The 18,747-nt window shown below is 39.6% G+C and overlaps 1 protein-coding gene across 1 annotated transcript; it reads left to right on the top strand.

Moving 5' to 3' along the window:
* The first annotated feature begins 20 nt into the window (after positions 1-20).
* SOX11 (SRY-box transcription factor 11) lies at positions 21-7,574 on the top strand. The gene has a single exon (XM_042033072.1). The coding sequence runs from the start codon at positions 118-120 to the stop codon at positions 1,321-1,323; it is 1,206 nt and encodes a 401-aa protein (XP_041889006.1). The 5' UTR covers positions 21-117; the 3' UTR covers positions 1,324-7,574.
* The last annotated feature ends 11,173 nt before the right edge of the window (positions 7,575-18,747 follow it).

Here is an 18,747-nt window from a genome sequence, read left to right as displayed (position 1 = left end):
GCGCAGAGAGGAGCTCGGCGCGGCTCGCAGCAGGGGCAAGGTGCGGCGGTGGGAGGGGGCGGCGGCGGAGCGGCTTTGTTGGCTTGGAGGGGAGCGGCGTCTCGGCGAGAGCCCACCATGGTGCAGCAGGCGGAGAGTACGGAGGCGGAGAGCAACCTGCCCCGGGAAGCGATGGACACTGAAGAGGGCGAGTTCATGGCTTGCAGCCCCGTCGCTTTGGACGAGAGCGACCCGGACTGGTGCAAAACGGCATCGGGGCACATAAAGAGACCGATGAACGCGTTCATGGTGTGGTCCAAGATCGAGCGGAGAAAAATCATGGAGCAGTCCCCGGACATGCACAACGCGGAGATCTCCAAGCGCCTGGGCAAGCGGTGGAAAATGCTGAAGGACAGCGAGAAGATCCCTTTCATTCGGGAGGCGGAGAGGCTGCGGCTCAAGCACATGGCTGATTACCCCGACTACAAGTACCGTCCCAGGAAAAAGCCCAAAATGGACCCGTCGGCCAAGCCCAACGCTAGCCAAAGTCCCGAGAAAAACGCTCCCGCCAGCAGCGGCGGCAGCAAGAGCGCCAAGAGCTCCAGCAAGAAGTGCAGCAAGCTGAAAGCCTCCTCCGGCTCCTCGCCCCCCAAGCCGGGAGCCAAAACCGCCCACCACGGGGACTACGCGGGAGACGAGTACGTCTTCGGCACCCTGAAAGTGAGCAGCAAGACGGTCAAGTGTGTCTTCATGGACGAGGAGGAGGATGAGGAGGAGGACGAGGACGAGCTGCAGCTGCGGATCAAGCAGGAGGCGGAGGACGAGGACGAGGATGAGGAGCCGGGGCCACAGCAGCTGCGGCGGTACAACGTGGCCAAAGTGCCGGCCAGCCCCACCTTGAGCTCCTCGGCGGAGTCCACCGAGGGGGCCAGCCTGTACGAGGAGGTGCGAGGCGGCGCCGCGGCGGCGGGCGGCGGCAGCAGACTCTACTACAGCTTCAAGAACATCACCAAGCAGGGCCCGCCGCAGCAGCCGCCCGGCCTCTCCCCGGCGTCCTCCCGGTCCATCTCCACCTCGTCGGCCGGTAGCGAGGAGGCGGACGACCTGCTCTTCGACCTCAGTCTCAACTTCTCTCAGCACGGCCACGCCGCCGCCGAGCTGGGGGCGGGCGCCGCCGCCGGCAACCTCTCCCTCTCGCTGGTGGACAAGGACCTGGACTCCTTCAGCGAGGGCAGCCTCGGCTCCCACTTCGAATTTCCCGACTACTGTACCCCGGAGCTGAGCGAGATGATCGCGGGCGACTGGCTGGAAGCGAACTTCTCCGACCTGGTGTTCACGTACTGAGCGGGGGCGGCGGCCAGAGCGGGCGGCGAGAGCGGCGGAGCTGGAGCGGCGCGACGCCGGCGATGATGATGATGATCATGATAATGATTAAAAAAAAAAAGTCTTGTTTTCTTTAAAAAAAAAAAAAAATCTCGAAGTTAGTTCCGAGCCCGGGAGTTGTGATTTTATTTTTTTTATTACTTTTGTGTTTTTTTAATTTTTATTACGTTTGGTGATCACAACAACAACAGCAAAGGCAAATGGGACTGGGGGAAAAATGATACAGAAGGCGCTGTTTGAAGCTTGTCGGTCTCTGATTGAAGTCTGGAAGATGGTCTGCAAAGAAGTCTTTTGGCAGCACAACTGTTACTCAAGGGGGTTTGTGGATTTTTATTTTTTTTTCCCGTGAGAGATCTTAACGAACTGTTCTGATTTTTTTTTTTCTTTTTTTTCCGAAAGGGACCATTGCAACTTTTTTTGGAGGGAGAAAACTGATGTCTTCTATGCATCCGATTCTTAACAAAGCTGCAGGGAGCTTGAAAAAATGCAGACTGTACAAACGCTTACAAATAACTGAACTGACTTAAGATCAGAGTTTACTTTTCAGATCAAATTGTTTATGGTTTTACAAATGTGATTTCTACTTGCCAACTTTTTTTTTTTTGTAACTTGTTCCCTTATACCTCCTTGATTGAATACCAGACAGCCTAGACCTCAGTACAAAAAGGTATTGAAACATTTTTGATACATAACAGACCTCAGTCTTTTTTAAAAATTAATATATTTTCAGGCGTATTTTTGTACAGTGAAAAGGGAACATTCTTGCTGTGTTTTTTCAGTAAGACTTTTCAGGCACTTCTTCCCTTTTATTTTCTTTGTTTTTCTCTGTTTTTAGCATGCAAGTTTGTTGGTACGTTACGTCCTGGTTTTAAAAGGATTAAAATTTTAAAAAATAATCCTTGCATCTAAAGGCCTTGTGGTTTAAAAAAAAAAGAAACAAACACTTTTTTTGTACAGCTATAGTTCAGATTTGTTCAATATTTGTAGGTAAAGATTTATTGAAAATGGTGATATAGACCTCAGAGCTGTTATCTTAGTTTAAAAGATTGTATATGTACTGTACTATAGTAGGACTTTATGTATCTCATACGCTGTGATATGTGGATGGGGCCCCAGATGGAAGGTATGAAACTGGATTCTCGATTTTAGCAAAAAAAAAAAAAAAAAAGGAAAAAAGGCACATAGTTTAAAAAGTTTCTCATGTTGTGCAATATAATCTAAAGTACAGACCATCTGCATATTTTGTAGCAAATGATGGCAAAAGCAGACTTGTGCACTGTCAACATCATAGCCTGTTTTTTTTTTTTTTTTTTTTTAATGCTGAAAGTCTGTATCTTTACAATTTTAATAAATCAGCTGGAACTGATAGAAACTCGTATCGCAATTAGTGTCTGTAGCAGTAACGCTGGAGATGCCGTGTTGTCACCCCTCTCCCGCGGAGGCGCGGTAGCTGTAGGATGTTGTGCATGATCAGAGCTAGGGGGGAAGGAGAGTCAGGACTGCTTCTTTTTCTTTCCTCCTCTCGTCGCCTTTTTCCCACCGGCTTTGCTCCGCGGGGCCGGGGTTTGCTTGCTGCGGGCTGTCCCGGGCAGTGGCAGGCTGGCTCGCCCCGGGTATTTTCGGCTCTGCCGCCTTCCCCCCGCCCGCCGGCGGGGAAAGAGCCCCGCTCCCTGGGGCGGCCCCGCGGGCCCCCCGCAGCCGCTTTCCAGGGCGGGGGGCTCCGGGCCGGGGGCGCGGCGGGGCCGGGTGCCCGTTCTCACCGCCGCCGGGAAGGCGACTCTCCCCCTCTGCATGCCCCCGGTCTTCTCCCCGCTGGGCTTTTTCCTCCCCCTCTCCCGTTTTTGATGAATAGCCTGGGCCAGACTCGAGGTGGAGATGCTGAGGGTAGCGGTGCTGCATCTCCTCCTCTCCGGGCAGCGCTCGGCCCGCCGGGGTGGCCCCGGCCCCTCCGGAGAGCCGCCCGCCGCTCCCGGCAGGCAGGACAGGGCAGGGGACGGGGGGTATGAGCTTCGGCTGTAGGTGAGCAGACTTTGTCAGTGTGCTTTTTATATATATATTTTTTTGGGGACTTTAGGAGCCATCGGATTTCAGTTGCGTGCTCTGAAATAGCTGCTGATGGCAATAGACAGACTCACAAGGTGGAAGTTTGTTTCTCAAGAAGTTTACTTTTTTGTCTGATAGGCATTGGTAAATTATTACTACTTTTTTTTTATCCGCTAATTAATGATCCAGCTGTTTACAGGGACAATTCACTGTGCTGGTATTTTGGTGGCAACCACTGCTACAGGCTTTCAGACTTGCTGAAATGAAAATCCTGCATACGCATTTGTAAGGCATAATAAAACATAACATTAAAACCTGCATGCATGTTATGTTTAATCAAAGACAACTCTTAGGCATTTAAGTGGTGAGATATCTTACTTTAGGTTAGTTAAACTGGTAGTAAAATGATTAATATAATCTGATCTCTTTCTAATAATAATAATAAAACACTCATGATTCTAAATAAAAGTTGTTTGGCCTAAATCTTTGCTATCAGAAAAGAGATATGCTATATCTGGGAACTCAAATTTATGTCTTGCATTGTGATAATTCTTTATGAGAAACTGTGTTTTAAAACAAACTTAATTACAGTATACAAGATATCCTTGGCAATGGATAGTCCTCAATAAAACAGAGTTTCTTGAATTTTCAGTTTTTGGTCTCAAATGATTAGTGTGTTCTCCATGTAATAACTTAGAAATCAGACTGAAAACAAATGACATTTATCTCTTCTAAGGCAAAAGACTGAAAGAAAATAGATACACTGAAGTGCTCTAGCCTAGCCATTCACTATCCTGCTATCAAAAATCCCGTTTTGGGCTAGGGTGATGGAGTAAGTTGATCAGGTTCTAAGTCTTAAAACTGAGCCAAAATTCTCTTAGTAATTCTTCAAGCTATCATGAGGGTAGGGTGACTTGTTCTTTCAGTCCCTTTCTTCTGATATGCATCCTTGTTTATTAAAGTGATAATAGGCAGTGTCATTAAACATTTGTGCTTTGCAGATGTTCAATGAGTTATGAATGATTATGGTCAAATACAGGCTGCATTTAGTTTGCATTGTAATAAGGTCTGTGTCTCAGCCTACAAAAATTTTGACTGCATATATTTTTGGAAGCTGTTTTTAAAATTACCATTTAAAATATTAGTCAAGGATAACTGATTTAAATGATCCAATTAAAGAGCAGTCAGGCATATTTTAAAAGAGCAACAGGTCTACTTTAGTCAAAGAATATAATACCCACTCAGAAGTATATCTTTTCTTTCTTTAAATGGGAATTATACTGTACTATATCAGAGGAATATTTTGAGTATATGGTGCAGGGAAACAATTTTTTTTGCCAAACACTTGCGTTGCTTTTATTTTAGAGTTTATTATTGCATATTGTTCAAGGAAAAGTTAGGTAGTGTTCTGTTTAAGCCACTGCATAGTTAGGGCTGAAGTTTGATGCTGTTGAATGCCTAAGCTCCTACTGATCTCAGTGAGAGTAAAAAACAATCTTCTACTCATGAAAAATAGCATCTGCTAAGCTACTCTTTTTTATTTTATTTTGTCATTAATAATAGTCATACCTTCTGTACCTTCTGTTTCTTTTTTTTTTTTTTTTTTTTTTTGTACATAGGAATCTTTGTTGACATGCTAGAGCAGTCCTGTTGCAGGCCTGGTATCTCCTGTGGCCTTTTTCCCCACATTCCTTGCATTTGTCTCTGTACAATACTATTCTATGTGTAATAGGACTCAGTGATAGGAGGGAGAAAAATGAGCTTTTCTATGTTGAAAGACAATTTACTTGCTAACACTGAGGATGTCAACTCAATGTAAAACCTAATCAAACATGCTGATTCTTTTCATCTTCAAAGTGAACATTTTTTTACAAACCTTTTTTGCCTTTTTGATGTTTTTACTCTGTTTTTTTCCCGTCATTTTAAAAGAACCACAATTAAGAAATATTTTCTTTTACTAAGAAAAGACTTTTACAGTCTTTTACTAATGTGGTAGAAAGGCTCATTCCAAGCGTCCTTTAAGTGCTACATGCTCTTTAGGCATTCACTGACATTCAGATGAAACTTCAAGTCTATTGAATGTGATTTGCATGCGTGCAGTATGATCCTTCACTCCTGCCTTTTTGAGGAAAGTGCAACTCTGTTGTTACACCGGGGAGAACTGGTGTGGGGTCAAAGTCAGGGCCATATAAGTTTTAGGTGTTTGATAATCAAAACAGTTCATTAATTCCATTTTACATCTTCACAATTGTTGCCTAGTAAGGCCTTAAACCTGCTCTGGTTAAAAAAAAAAAACTCTCATTGAGTTTAATGGGAGTTTTTGCCTCAAGGGCTGCTGGCAGGATAGGTGTCTTAGTTCCTCCTAACCTTCATTTGTAAGAATGGCCAGGAAAAAATAAACAACAAAAACTTAATACAATGAGTTGCCTTACATTTCCCCTATTATACAGTTGTATTTCTTTGATTAATTTCCTTTCCCCTCACTCACATCCAAGGCTGTGATTGTTTTTGTTTTTCTTAATTTTTTTGCACACTACCTATACCAATTAACTGCCTAATTAGTTTTATCTTCTCTACATGGATGCAGTGAATTTGTAAGAGAATTTCACAAGCAAGTAGTTTTTTAGTGAGTTTAAAATAAATAGAGTTTTAAAGACCTATTTTTATATTCAATATAAAGCACAAATGTGCAGAAAATGTAGAATGACTTACAAAAAGGGAAACAAAAGTTCGTAATATTTCATGTATAAAAGTAATACCTTCTTTGGGGTGAGATTCTCTTAGAAAACCCAATACTTATGCCAGTGCAAAGATAGGAATATTTTAAAAACTCTTAGAAAAATTGTGATTGACAGCAATTTAAAAGGAATGACTTCTGTAGATACAAGGAAACCCCTAAAGCAATATGGATAAGAAGGGGTGAATGGTTTTCAATGATGAACAACAACCTGGAAGTGTGAGAATGGAGGTTTCAATCCTTATTAATTAATCAAATTTCTTCTTTTGTGGTTAGTTACATCTGGATTTTCTGTGAAGTGCAATCTTGCAGGATGAAAAAGTGCAAGGGTGCCAAAATTCTAAGACTTGTGAAAGTTTAGAAGCAGGTTTGATGTAGAATTATTGAATAGGGCTTCAGATTTTGGCAATTCACACTTCCAGTAAAATCAAGACATTGATTTACTGCTTGAAGAAATTTGATCAAGTAATAATGATTAATCCAGGAACTCCCATTGTCACAATTTGTTTTTGTTTCCATCATCCTGCTTATCTCCAAAACCAACTTGCCTCAACTCCTGGCAAAGCCAGGGAGAAGAGTTATATGCCATTGTTAGTTCATTTACAATTTGTATCTGGTTTTGCTCTTGTACATATGTTGGCGTTTTGGAGTCTTTACATAAATGCTGTGATACTTTTTTTCTTATTTCCTTTTATTTTTTGGTGGGCTGTTTTAAAATGGAGGCCTGTTTTCCAATGTGGGACTTTTGATGGTTACAACATTTCAATGATGTTGCATGATGGCCACAGGTGGGGGAAATTGAATGTTTTAGAGCAGTTTTTCAAGCATGACACTTTTAAAATATGTAATTTCAAAGACTTTTCAAGGCCACATGAAATTAGTTTTCATAGCCACTCCAGGTCTTGGGGGGAAAAGCTGAAAAGTACTTTTGTTTAGAAGTCTGAGTGATGGTGGGGGGGAAACCTTTTCTTGAGGTTTTTGCATGCCAGTGCACGGCCCATTGCTGTGAGAGAAGGAAGATGGTAAGGCTGCTTGAGGCAATGCACTGGAGGACAAAGTGTTTTCTAGCACTAGAAAAAGAAAATGCATGGCAAAGTTTTGTCTTCTAGTAGACTATATAGCATGCAGAGTTTAGTATGTGTCAAAACAGTGTATGACATTGCTGTATCAAAGTTGTAAAATTAAGCATTATTTATTGAAAACTATGTATTTTTTTTGTAAAAACCTGATCACCTAGAGGATTAATATCAGTGACTTGTGCTAGTGCTACAAACTTAACCAGCTTCTTTACTACAGTACTTGATATGCAGTGTTAATGCTCAGGGTTGAAACCAGTCCACTCCAATGTCTTTTTTTGCAAGAGTTTTTAAATAAAGGAACAACATAATGCAATTGTTCAAAAGACTCTAATAAAAATGTGTGATCAATCTTCCTATGTGGTTTTACGTGGATTTTTTTTTTTTTTTCTGGTGTTGCATTTGGTAAATGCAGTTCAGCTATTACAGTGAATCCACTCCTCATTCTGTGGGCACCTAAAGCTGAAAGTTAACAGGAATGTTATATCTTTCAAAAAAACCCTTGACAGATAGTTATGGTCCAAGTAGCGTGTACTAAGTGCTGTTCTGGGCATGCCTGAGAGACACTGAAATAGAGAATAAGCCAATTAGCTTCCTTCTTTTCTGGTTAAGACTCTGGATAAAACAATAAAGTATTTTATGACAAACATTTTTAACTTTACCTTAAAGCTGACCATGAAAGAATGAAATAAGATGGATTACATGCCAGCAAACCCCATTTCTCTTCTGTATCTTTTTCTACAAACAATTTACCATCTAAATGTATTTTGGCATAGAAAAAATCATTCTGTATTAAGATTCTAGTTATGAAAATGTTTTTATGAAAAACCTGTAATCCTTGAAACTATAAAAAGGTGTTTTTAATGTGTTTATGTGGTGAAATTTTGTTGTATATTAAATATTGTTTTATAGAAATGATGGAGTTATATTGTTACAAATTCAAAATTTGTAATTAATACGAGCCATCTATTGCAGAAATTAACCTTCTAGAGCTCCTGCCAGTAGACATGTTCCCAGGAAATATACAAGACACATCTCTCAATTGTATTTTCTGTCTGTACTTCTGCAAGTTTACATGGGGTTGAAAATATCAACTAATAATACCTTCCTTTCTGCTGGGGGGTTGTTGGTTACCCTTAATACCCAGGAAATAAAAGAAAAATTCTGATCAACTTCCTCTGTAGCTGATAGAAACCTTTAGACTTGGGGAGAGTCAACTCAATAAATAAAAAGTTCCAGATTATTTCGTATGACTCTTAAGCACTGCTCTTCCCATTTTTCCTGTTCTTTCCTTATCCCAGCAGTTAGCTGAATAGCTCATTTCTCCAAAAGGCAATTTTTGGATGACAAGTGATTTCTGTTTAACTTATCGGACATATTGAGAACACTGAAAGCAATCTATATAATTTCAGGATTCTGCTGTAGTAGTATATTTTCGTGTGAATGGAGATGTGTAACTGATGTGAAATAAGGGTTTGAATGTGACATGTCATAGTAAACATAGGAAGTTTAAGCTGATCATTGTAAATCAATGAAATAAAATCTTTGCATACAGCCATCATACCACTATCCTTTCTGTACGTATCAAAAAAGTTTCAAAAAGCATTTTTAAGGTATTTTAGAAGGTATTGAAACAACACTCTGAGAGAATTCCATGATACTTTGTTTTTTTGTTCAGGGATTGGGGGTGGAGGTTGTTTGTTTGTTTTAATTCCTACAGAGATTTTTATTCAAGTCCTGTCATAGTTAACCAAAGACAAACTAGAAATCTTCTAGAACAGACTAAGGTCACTTCCTTGCTGTCTCAAAACTCCTGTTCCTCCTGAGTGAGAACAGTTATTACTGCTTTGGAAAGTCAAGCTTCAGTTCTATATCATGTCTTAATGCCAGAGGGAATTTGTGCATGACACATTGGAAATTTGCCCTATCTAGTGTTTGAAAGTGTTTTTGGATTGGTAAACCACAAGTTATCACATCTTAAAACTATTACTATAGAGGTATTGTGTGGCCTGGGTGTTGGCTCAGTTTCGTATGGAAGAAAGGATAGAAGCCAATATTTGGGAAGAAAAAATACTTGGCATTTCAGTTTGAATACTATAATCTCAAGTTTGAATGTTAGATCTAACCCTAGAAGAAATGTGTGAAAACATGGACTGTAGGTAACATAGAACCCCTGAGATACCTGCATGCATTTGCATCGTTACAGAATTAACACAGGCGCACGCATATGGATTTGGATTTTCATTTTCATTACAATGCTTGCTGGCTGGACCACAAAATGGCTAGAATGTAGTGTCCATTAAAATTTATAACTTTAAATCCTGAGAATTTCATGACATTTTCATCTGTTGGACTTAAAGTGTTGTCCCTGAAGTTTTGTGAGTTTTAAGACAATCTTTTTATAGCCTATTAACATTTTGATAGAATAGTAAAAAATCCCCCCAAAACCCCCACCCAAATGTATAGCAAAACCAAACAAGCAAACCACCCTCAACAAGTACCTCCAGCTCTAGAAATTACAATTCCCACAACAGTCAGAGTAAAAGAATCTTGGCCCTTTCCCTTGAAATCTGACCTTACATTTATTGGCATTACTCTGATATTTGCATAAGCTAAAGCATCTATGATAGATGAAAATTTGATTTAAAGATGATGATCATCTTCAAGCAAAATTGACTCACATATATACTTTAAAACACAAGTCTTACTGTCTCAGAATATAGTGTCAACAAATACTGAAATGTACACAGGGAATGAAGCAGGGTTCATCTGCACACAAGACCAAGATAGTCCAAGAGATGCATAGCGAAAAAGAAAATCTAGATCTGAGTTATAATTTTCCTGTTAAGTTTCATATTAATATGACATTTTGGCATTTCACATGTAGAGCTAGGTGGGTTTTTTCTTTCTCTAAGACACCAAATATGCATAAATAAATATGCAACAAATTAATCTTGAGATTGCTTTCTCAAGTCAGTACTACAAGAACTTTGATTTTGTGTCTAACTCTTTGTAAAGTAGCTTATACTTGAGCCTAGCCTTTACTTGATGAGACTTCCTTTGTCTGCATAATCTTATTGTAATAATATTCCCTAAATCTCTTTAAAGCCTGCCTTTCGTTCACCTAATTTCATTCACCTTTTTCTTTGAGTTTTAGTGCTCATACTCTTCAGCAATCAGAAGCAAACTGCTCCTCTGACAGTAGCACTGTTTCAAGAGTACAGAAAGGGTAGAAAATCACTGAGAAGTGCCCACCCATCTTTGTCCTTGGAAACTGTGACTACTATCTCTTTTCTGGGCTATGGGCAGCCATAACTTGAAAACAGTTTTGTTTTCCTCCGCTATTTGTGGTCATTCATCAATTGTGGGTTATCAAGGCAATAGTGTTGCAAAAGATTCATTGAATTCAACTAGATTTCTGAAAACCACCTGCTTAAACTGCTAAAACTATCCATCCTTATTTTGCCTGAAGTTGACGTGAATTGTTCCACAAACAGAATTGTGGAATATTAATGTCTGTAAAGGGAAAATAACAACAAAAATACCATCACCACCTCCCCCAGGTGATGAAATGTGTCTTGATGTAGCCATGATGACCTGAGACTTTTCCAGCCCCAAGGAAGATCTTTTTGTAAATAGACATTTTTGTTTATTTCCACTATATTAGTCAGATGTAAAATATCACATTTCCACAAATGTATTTTGCATTTGGAAGACAAGCAAAAATACATACAAAGTCAGATACAAATGGAAAATATTTACAATAATACTAAAGACATTTGAGAAACTATGACATTAGTCTTTCAAAAATATTTATCTTTGCTTTCCCCACATCAATCTCTTGCACACATGTTCTCCCACGAGCCTTTTCCTGAGTACATATATTTTTTCACAGAAATGAACAGGTATAAATATTGATAGGTGTCACAGTCTTTCATGCACAAATGCAATTAAGCAAACATTACTAAAGCTGCTGTTATCAGTCATGCAAGGTTAAGGAACAACATAGGAAAAACTGCAACTTTACTCAACTCCTTTTAAATACATACACTGTCATGAGAGCAAGTGTCCCTAGTGGGACAGTACCTAAAAGTTAGACACCTGGCATCAGCTGGCCATCCATGGTAGATTTCTCACCCTTTGTGCTGGGTGAGGAGCTGTCTGCAGCTTCACTGAAAAAACGGGATGTTTGGTGTCCCCAGCATCTGGCCCAGGATTTCACATTAGGTATCTCTGTCCACTCAAGGGCTCAAGGAGTTAATAGTTTTGTTCTGATGACAGCTGACAAACTCTTTCCACTGATACATTATCCTGTAGGTAGAGCATGTGCTTGGGAAATAGAAAGCTCCGGGAAGAGATAGAAAACATATCTAGAATAAAAAACTAAAACAGAGTCAGCACATAGTCCAGGCACTGGAACTCAGCTGTCTGTATTGTTAAATTGCTAGAGGACAAAATCCCTGACATGGTTTTGGCTGGTGAATGCTAGCAGTCTTCCAAAAAATCACTGGGACAATTTGGAAATTAACATGGGCCAAAGATCATTCCCAATAGGCAGCTTGGATTCAGACACTCTGCTTTGGAAAGTAAGAGAGTATAATAGCATAGATATGGGCAGATCATGCCAGCTGGCTTCTGAGCCAGGGAACAGACCTTGGTTTAATTTATTACAGCTACAGGTTACAAACCCTATTTCTATAGGATTTTGACCATAGAGCCCCTATAATTTTGGAGAATACCTAAACCTCAATCTGTGGAATAGTCTCAGAGAGAAGCTGTCACCACTGTGTATGATTGGAATGCAAAAATCATGAGGCTAAAGGCAAGGCAAAAAGGAATTTGCCCTAAAACCTCTTCTGCTCTATTACTGACAGGTACTACCTCTCATTATATAGTCTCAGTTCTACAGCTGTGGCATTCCTGTTTACATGGGTGCTCATTCTTAACAGGGGGAGCAAAGAATGAGACTGTGGATGTAAATTTTTTAAAACTCAGAAATTTCTTAGAGAATTTGGGATAGGATGAGTGCTCCAGCTCATAAAAATGATAACAATTTACACTGAAATGCCTTCACTCCCAAGAAGCCAAAATCACTTTACAAGTATTGTTGGCCAATTTTGTTCTTCCCTTGTAGTCAAAACACCTACTGAAATCAATTGTAAAATCACTTCTATTGAATCTCCTCCAACTGCAGAGCTGAGTGAGAATTTTATATGTTGAACAGCTATAGAACTGGAGCCTTGAAATTGCTTTTTAAATTATACATAAGAATCATAGAGTTTATGTTCTTCTAGCACTCTCACAGTTAGTTTAGACAATATTTTCATAAACTGCACTCTTAGGAAAAGAAATCAATCCATCTGGACTAGATAAGAGAGAATCATTAAGTATTTTCCCTGCTTAAATATTAATATAAATTAGTAAAATTGATTTAGTGTCCTGAGAAAGGAATGCCCCCTTGGCCAGTACATCAGTGTTATGGTCTAATCTCAGTGATTACTGAATCATAAAAAGACCTGTCTTCAAACATGAAAGTTTTTGGGGTTTTTCTCTTTTTTAAATGCTAAGGATAAGGGATGAAACTAAAGCTAGAAAAGCATAAAAGATGATAGACATTTCAGACTCATTTGTGGTATTGAATCAAAATGGTGCTTCTGCACTGCAACAGATCTTACATTTTTTTCTGATGTTCAGTGGTTTCTTAATCTAATAATGTTCCACTGGTGTTAATGGTGATTTTAACAGAATAAATACCATCTGAGTTTGAACTTATACACAGGCAGGAAAAACACTGTAGAGTAGGCTTGACTTGGAAACAACAGGAAGAAAACTAACAAAATTAAAAGAGAAAGGCAAGACAGTTGTCATGAGCTGCCCACTGAGCTCTGTATTTTCTGGTTTTTTGCACCAGTATGAGAGGGCTGCCTCAACAGGATAAATTCCAATGTGCTCTGAACACTGAGAAGCTGCCTCTGGTGCCTGACCCATCAGGATCTGTCCTAGTTAAACAATTTCTGAGAAATGTGTGTGCCCAGAGCACCAGTCAGCAAGACATACTGTGTGTGGCTGCCTTGTGTGATTCCCAGCTTCATATGGGGCACATGGCAACTCCCATCTCCACCAGTTCCTCATGGTGAGAGACTTGACTCCAGGGGAAAGACAAGAAGTAAAAGGTAAAACTTGGATTTACAAATGATGAGGGTAGGGATATGCCATCCCACGTCCATGCTAATCCCACATGCATGCTGGCATTCACAAACTACTCCTCTCCTGGGCATGCTTGGAGGGCTGAGTCTCCACACTGCACTTGTGGAAAATGAAATCCTCAGCTAAGGAATGCTGCTACTGCCTGACACCAATCTTCTTGTAACTTCCAATTTCAAGAGTAAATTCAGTTATGAAAACTTATTGAAAATAAAAGTGACATTTTTTTGATGTATCTTCATACAGCTCTGTTTGATTTCCCCAATCATTTAACCAGCAAAAAAGTTAGAGCAGCAGCAGATTTTATCCATTGTATCCTAGAGTATTCAATTAATGTGAAAATACCTTTCTCCAGTCATGCCCAGAAAGTCACTTTGTATGAAATTGGAGACAATATGTATTGAATAATGACCTGATGTTGAATAAAGATTCCCACTAGTGTAGGATTAGTAGGCTTAACCATTAGCAAGTTTCACAAAATGCTAATAAAATATTTATTTGGCTATTACTTTTCTTGACCTATCAGTTCAGTTCACTAATGGATTCAGTCTTTCCAGACAGAACCTTATACATTTATCTGAAGCTTAGCTAGCTGTTTTCCTCAGTGATGATACATTAATTTTTTGGTCAGATATATTTTTACTCTATGAAATTTGAAGTATATCTATACATATATATATATATATTCATATATATATATATACATACATAGAATTATGAATATTTAAGAAATAAAACACTAATCAATTTTAACACAAAAATTTTCAGGTACAGAAGATTTAAAAGACATATTCACTAGTTGGTCCAACAACCACTAGTTTAGAATATTCCATTAAGAGTCAGAAACTACTTACTGCATACTTTATATTAGGATAGACTAGTCAAATGCATACTCACTGAATAATTCCATGGCTTTTTCCCTCTATATAAAACTCTCCACTAAGAACCTTTTAATGCATCTTGATTCTGAGAGTCTCCTTGCCATACAAATCACTCTCATTCATATTAATGTCCTTTTTGCACGTAAAAGAGCTGGGATGTTGGAGGTGATATATATAAAAAAGGTTTTTTGAGAAAAGATTCCCAGAATTCAGAATTCTTGTCCTTTGTGTGAAACATAAAGCAAGTACTAGAAATACCACATAAAAATATATTATTATAAAAGTTATTTTCAATTTAATTTATATGGATTGTGGTTTAAAGCAGACAGTTCTATCTATATAAGATGCCTTGAATATTATGGTTGCAGAAAAAAAGAAGTTTGATTCCATCATAAGTTTTGACAAGCTTTTAAACAGAAGGAGTATCTGGTAAGGACTGGCAGGGTAGCAATAGAATAGAAATGTTTCCTTCAAGAGAAGGCACAGTTTTTCTACTAAAGGGCAGCCACCAAATCCCAGCTCACAAAAGTTAGCAGGGACTGGAAATTTTCACTGCCTCCCGAGAGCTGCTTATATTGTGCTCAGCTTGGAGGTCAATGTGTGGGATGGATTTCCCAGTGCAGTGTAGAGAAATAGGTTGCCTCCAAAATACAGAAAGTTATCCTAATTGGTTCTTATCATCCTCCTTTCCAGTAATTTTTGATGTGATTCAAAAATTTACATGTTCCATATATGTAATAAATACAATCAAATGTAATAAAATAACCTTAAAAATGACCTCTTACTGAGAAAAGATCAATATTTAAGAACTGCTTTTTTTTTTTTGAGTTAGGAAAATAGCAGCAGGTTGAGGGGTTTTTGGTCGGTTGTTTTTTTTATTTGTTTGTTTGTTGAGGGTGGGTGTTGTGCTTGTTTCTCTTTTCCAGCCTTTTTGCTACTATTTCATGCTATCACCATTTCACCTTGGATTCATTAATCTCTCCAAAGCTAAGTGTTAGCCATCAGACATGTAAAGTACTATGGAAACTCTTTACAAACCAGGCTTAAGTGAATGACACAAACAGAATAGTTTACCTGCTATCTGAAATGTCAGTAATAGAGAAAATGAACAGGCATCTGTATTTTTTTCCTCTTTTTCTATAAATGTATATTTTTAAATAGATGCTTCAGTGACATTTGAAACAAATATGTATATGAAGTATATGTACTAAGAGGAATAAGAAGCAGTGAAATGTTGAATCATGTTGCTGCCTTTTTCCCTGGGGTGCAGCATGTGTAATACATGAGAAAAATGACATCACCCACAGAAGGGACTGGATTCATAGACACGCTATAAATAAATCATTCAACGAAATGAAGAAACAGCAAAAGGTACAGTCAGGGTCATATTCTTAAACATGCATTATTTACCCAATAATCTGAATTATCTCCTATGGTCTTTCCAGTTTCATAGGTAAATGCAATAAACAGTGTCATCTGAAAAATAAACACCCTGTGCCCCTCATTTGTATTTGTTTCTTTATGTTTACAGCTAATGTGTCCAGAATGAATTTAAATAAATCCAACTCTACACAGTCGCTTTCATATCGTTTTTATAGAGCCATATGTGACTATGGTTTTGGATTTGTTTTCACGTGCAAGATGGAAACACTCCTCCAGTCCCAGCAGGCATGGTATATAACATGAGCTGGAAAGGCTCAGTGCACAGACGCTGTGTGTGGCTGGGCTCCAGCAGTCTAAGAGAGAGACAAGGCCACCACTCGCAAGGCCCCAGGCCACAGAGTGAGCCCCAGGGAACCTTCCTGCCCCATGAAAACTCCCCTGACGCCACTCTCAAAAACTATTTTGGGATTTAGATGCCTGCATCTCTTGGACTTTCCAGATTTCAGGTGTTATTCAGAGTATCTACACACACCTAGATCCCTGCTGAGAAGGTAAAGTGGTTTTGATGTCAGGAAACTCATCACTGCCTAACACTTCAGTGACTAAAATCCTGTGCTGGGACAAGAGGATCCCCCATCACTGGTGGGGGGGGGGGGGCTATACAACCTGCCCAGCTGTGGTTAAGTGAGCATCATGGAAAGCAGATGCCTTGGTTTTCTTGGAATTCAGAGGGGTAGCAGAAAAGGGGCCCTGCATCAACCGGATCACTATGTTAATCACAAAGTTACATAATCTGTATAGTTTCTTCCTAGAAAAACTGCTTTTCTGTGAGACATCTCTCTCTGGCACCTCTGTGAGGCTGCAGCTCTTGAGCAGGGCCTTTGGAGACCTGCCTGGGGCTTGGGTAGATCCATCTCTCTGCTGCTGGAGTTGGACCATCAGCACTCAGCACAAGATTCATGGAGGAGACAAAGCAAAAATACGCACAGCGATATTTACTGTCCTACAGCTATTTGTATAAATCATAGCAGCATCAAAGAAATGTGTCTTCCTCTTGGGGTAGAGGGTGATGAGATTCCTGTTTAAATTTAGTGCCTGGGGAAGTGTGTTTGCAGCAGAGGCCTCTGAGAATGCTCTGTCTCCTGCACAAAAGAGCTTCACTGCTATTTACAGCCTCCGACCAAGTGCCAGATTCTGCAACCTGGTAAATGTACAGATAAATATGGATATGCACTTTTCTGAATTGGGACCTTATAGACTGCTTTCGAGTTGATCCATGGATCCTAGTCACAGGGAGAATGGATTTATAAAGAAAATGCATGAAAAATGACATAAGTCAAAACTCAGTTTTATTTTGTACGGTACAAAATTATACAATTTTATTTAAACAGCTTCAGAAATTACTTTTTTAATTCGTTTTTCCTATGTTTTTGTCCCACTGCTTCCCCATTCTATAAAACATGCATTAAAAACTCTGATCTCTCTTCTCCCTATTCCTTATTTTTTACATTTTCCTTTCTGCACCTCTGTAAATTTAAAAACCTCTTTCGCTCTGGAAAAGTGTAAAGCAACAGAAAACTGAAACTCTGTAATTCTGTCTTTCTGTTACATTTTAAACACCTTTTTCACCTTCTCGAAAAATTGTAAAGTGACAAAGTTACAGAGTTTTATTTTACTTGTTTGGTCTTTACTTCTTTCAAAGTTGCAGAAGTTTTGAAATGTTACAAACTGTCAGAAACACAAGGGAAAAAGTGAGAAAACATCCCAGACCTCTTTTGTTCACTCTCTTTCCCAGGAAAAAGAAAAAAAAAGAGAAAGCAAAGAAAATAAAATAAATCGGGGTAAAAGACAAACAAAAAAATTGTTAAAGTATCTAGATGAATAAAGGCATTAAAACAGTACAAAATTTTTATTTTAAGAACAAATAGTTCTTTTTGCTGTGAAATGTTTAAATGAATATACTTGTCAAGCTTTAACTGATCTCCGTCATGCTAGGCAATGCTCATAGAAAACACAGATCTCTCTGGAAAAGAAATGGTATCCTTTGGATTTTAAAGATACCAGTATCTTTATCAATCCTCTGGACAAAGGGATCGAGTGCATACTCAGTCAGACACCACATTGGGCAGAAGCATTCATCTGCCAGAGGCCAGGAAGGCTAGTGGCTGGAGAGCTGACCTGTGGAAAAGGACCTGGGGATGCCGGTCAACAGCAGCTGAACATGAGCCAGTGTGTGCCCAGGTGGCCAAGAAGGCCAATGGCATCCTGGGCTGTATCAGCAATAGAGTGGCCAGCAGGACCAGGGCGTGATTGTCCCCCTGCACTCAGCACTGGCGAGGCCACACCTTGAGTCATGTCCAATTCTGGGCCCCTCACTACAAAAAAGACATTGAGGGGCTGGAGTGAGTCCAGAGAAGGGCAACAGAGCTGCTGAAGGTGTGGAGCACATGTGAGGTGTCTGAGGAAGCAGTTGTTTAGTGTGGAGAAAAATACGCTCAGGAGAGACCCGAAAGGAGGTTGTAGCCAGGTAGGGATCAGCCTCTTGCAGGTAACAACTAATAGGACAAGAGGAAATGGCCTTCAAGTTGTGGAGGGGAGATTTAGGTTGGGTATTAGGAAAAATTTCTTCATCAAAAGGGTTGCCAAGCCCTGGAACAGGCTGCCCAGAGAAGTGGTGGAGTCACCATCCCTGGAAGTATTAAAAGGACGGTTGATGTGGCGCTTAGCGACATGATTTGGTGGTGGACTTGGCAGTGCTGGGTAATGGTTGGACTCAATGATTTTAGAGGTCTTTTCTAACCTAAACAATTCTATGGTTCTATTACTTGATTTTATTATTTGATTCCTCTCATCCAGCCTTTTACAGGTGCTCTTAATTTCACTTAAAATGTGCCAGTCTTTTTTCCTTCTTAAGCAGAGCTAGAACTAAACAGAAGGATGTCTATGAGGCAGACTTGCATATGAATTTAAAGTAGTGAAAAGAAGCATGACCCTGACATATAAGATGAGTGGGAGGTAAACTTTATATTATATATCTTTATATTATAAAAGAAAAAAATCA

The sequence above is a fragment of the Corvus kubaryi genome, unplaced genomic scaffold, assembly GCF_017639235.1.
Source record: "Corvus kubaryi isolate FWS band 111438036 unplaced genomic scaffold, C.kubaryi_AGA036_p1.0 37354, whole genome shotgun sequence".
Lineage (NCBI taxonomy): Eukaryota > Metazoa > Chordata > Aves > Passeriformes > Corvidae > Corvus > Corvus kubaryi.
This window is presented reverse-complemented; position numbering and strand designations above follow the sequence as displayed.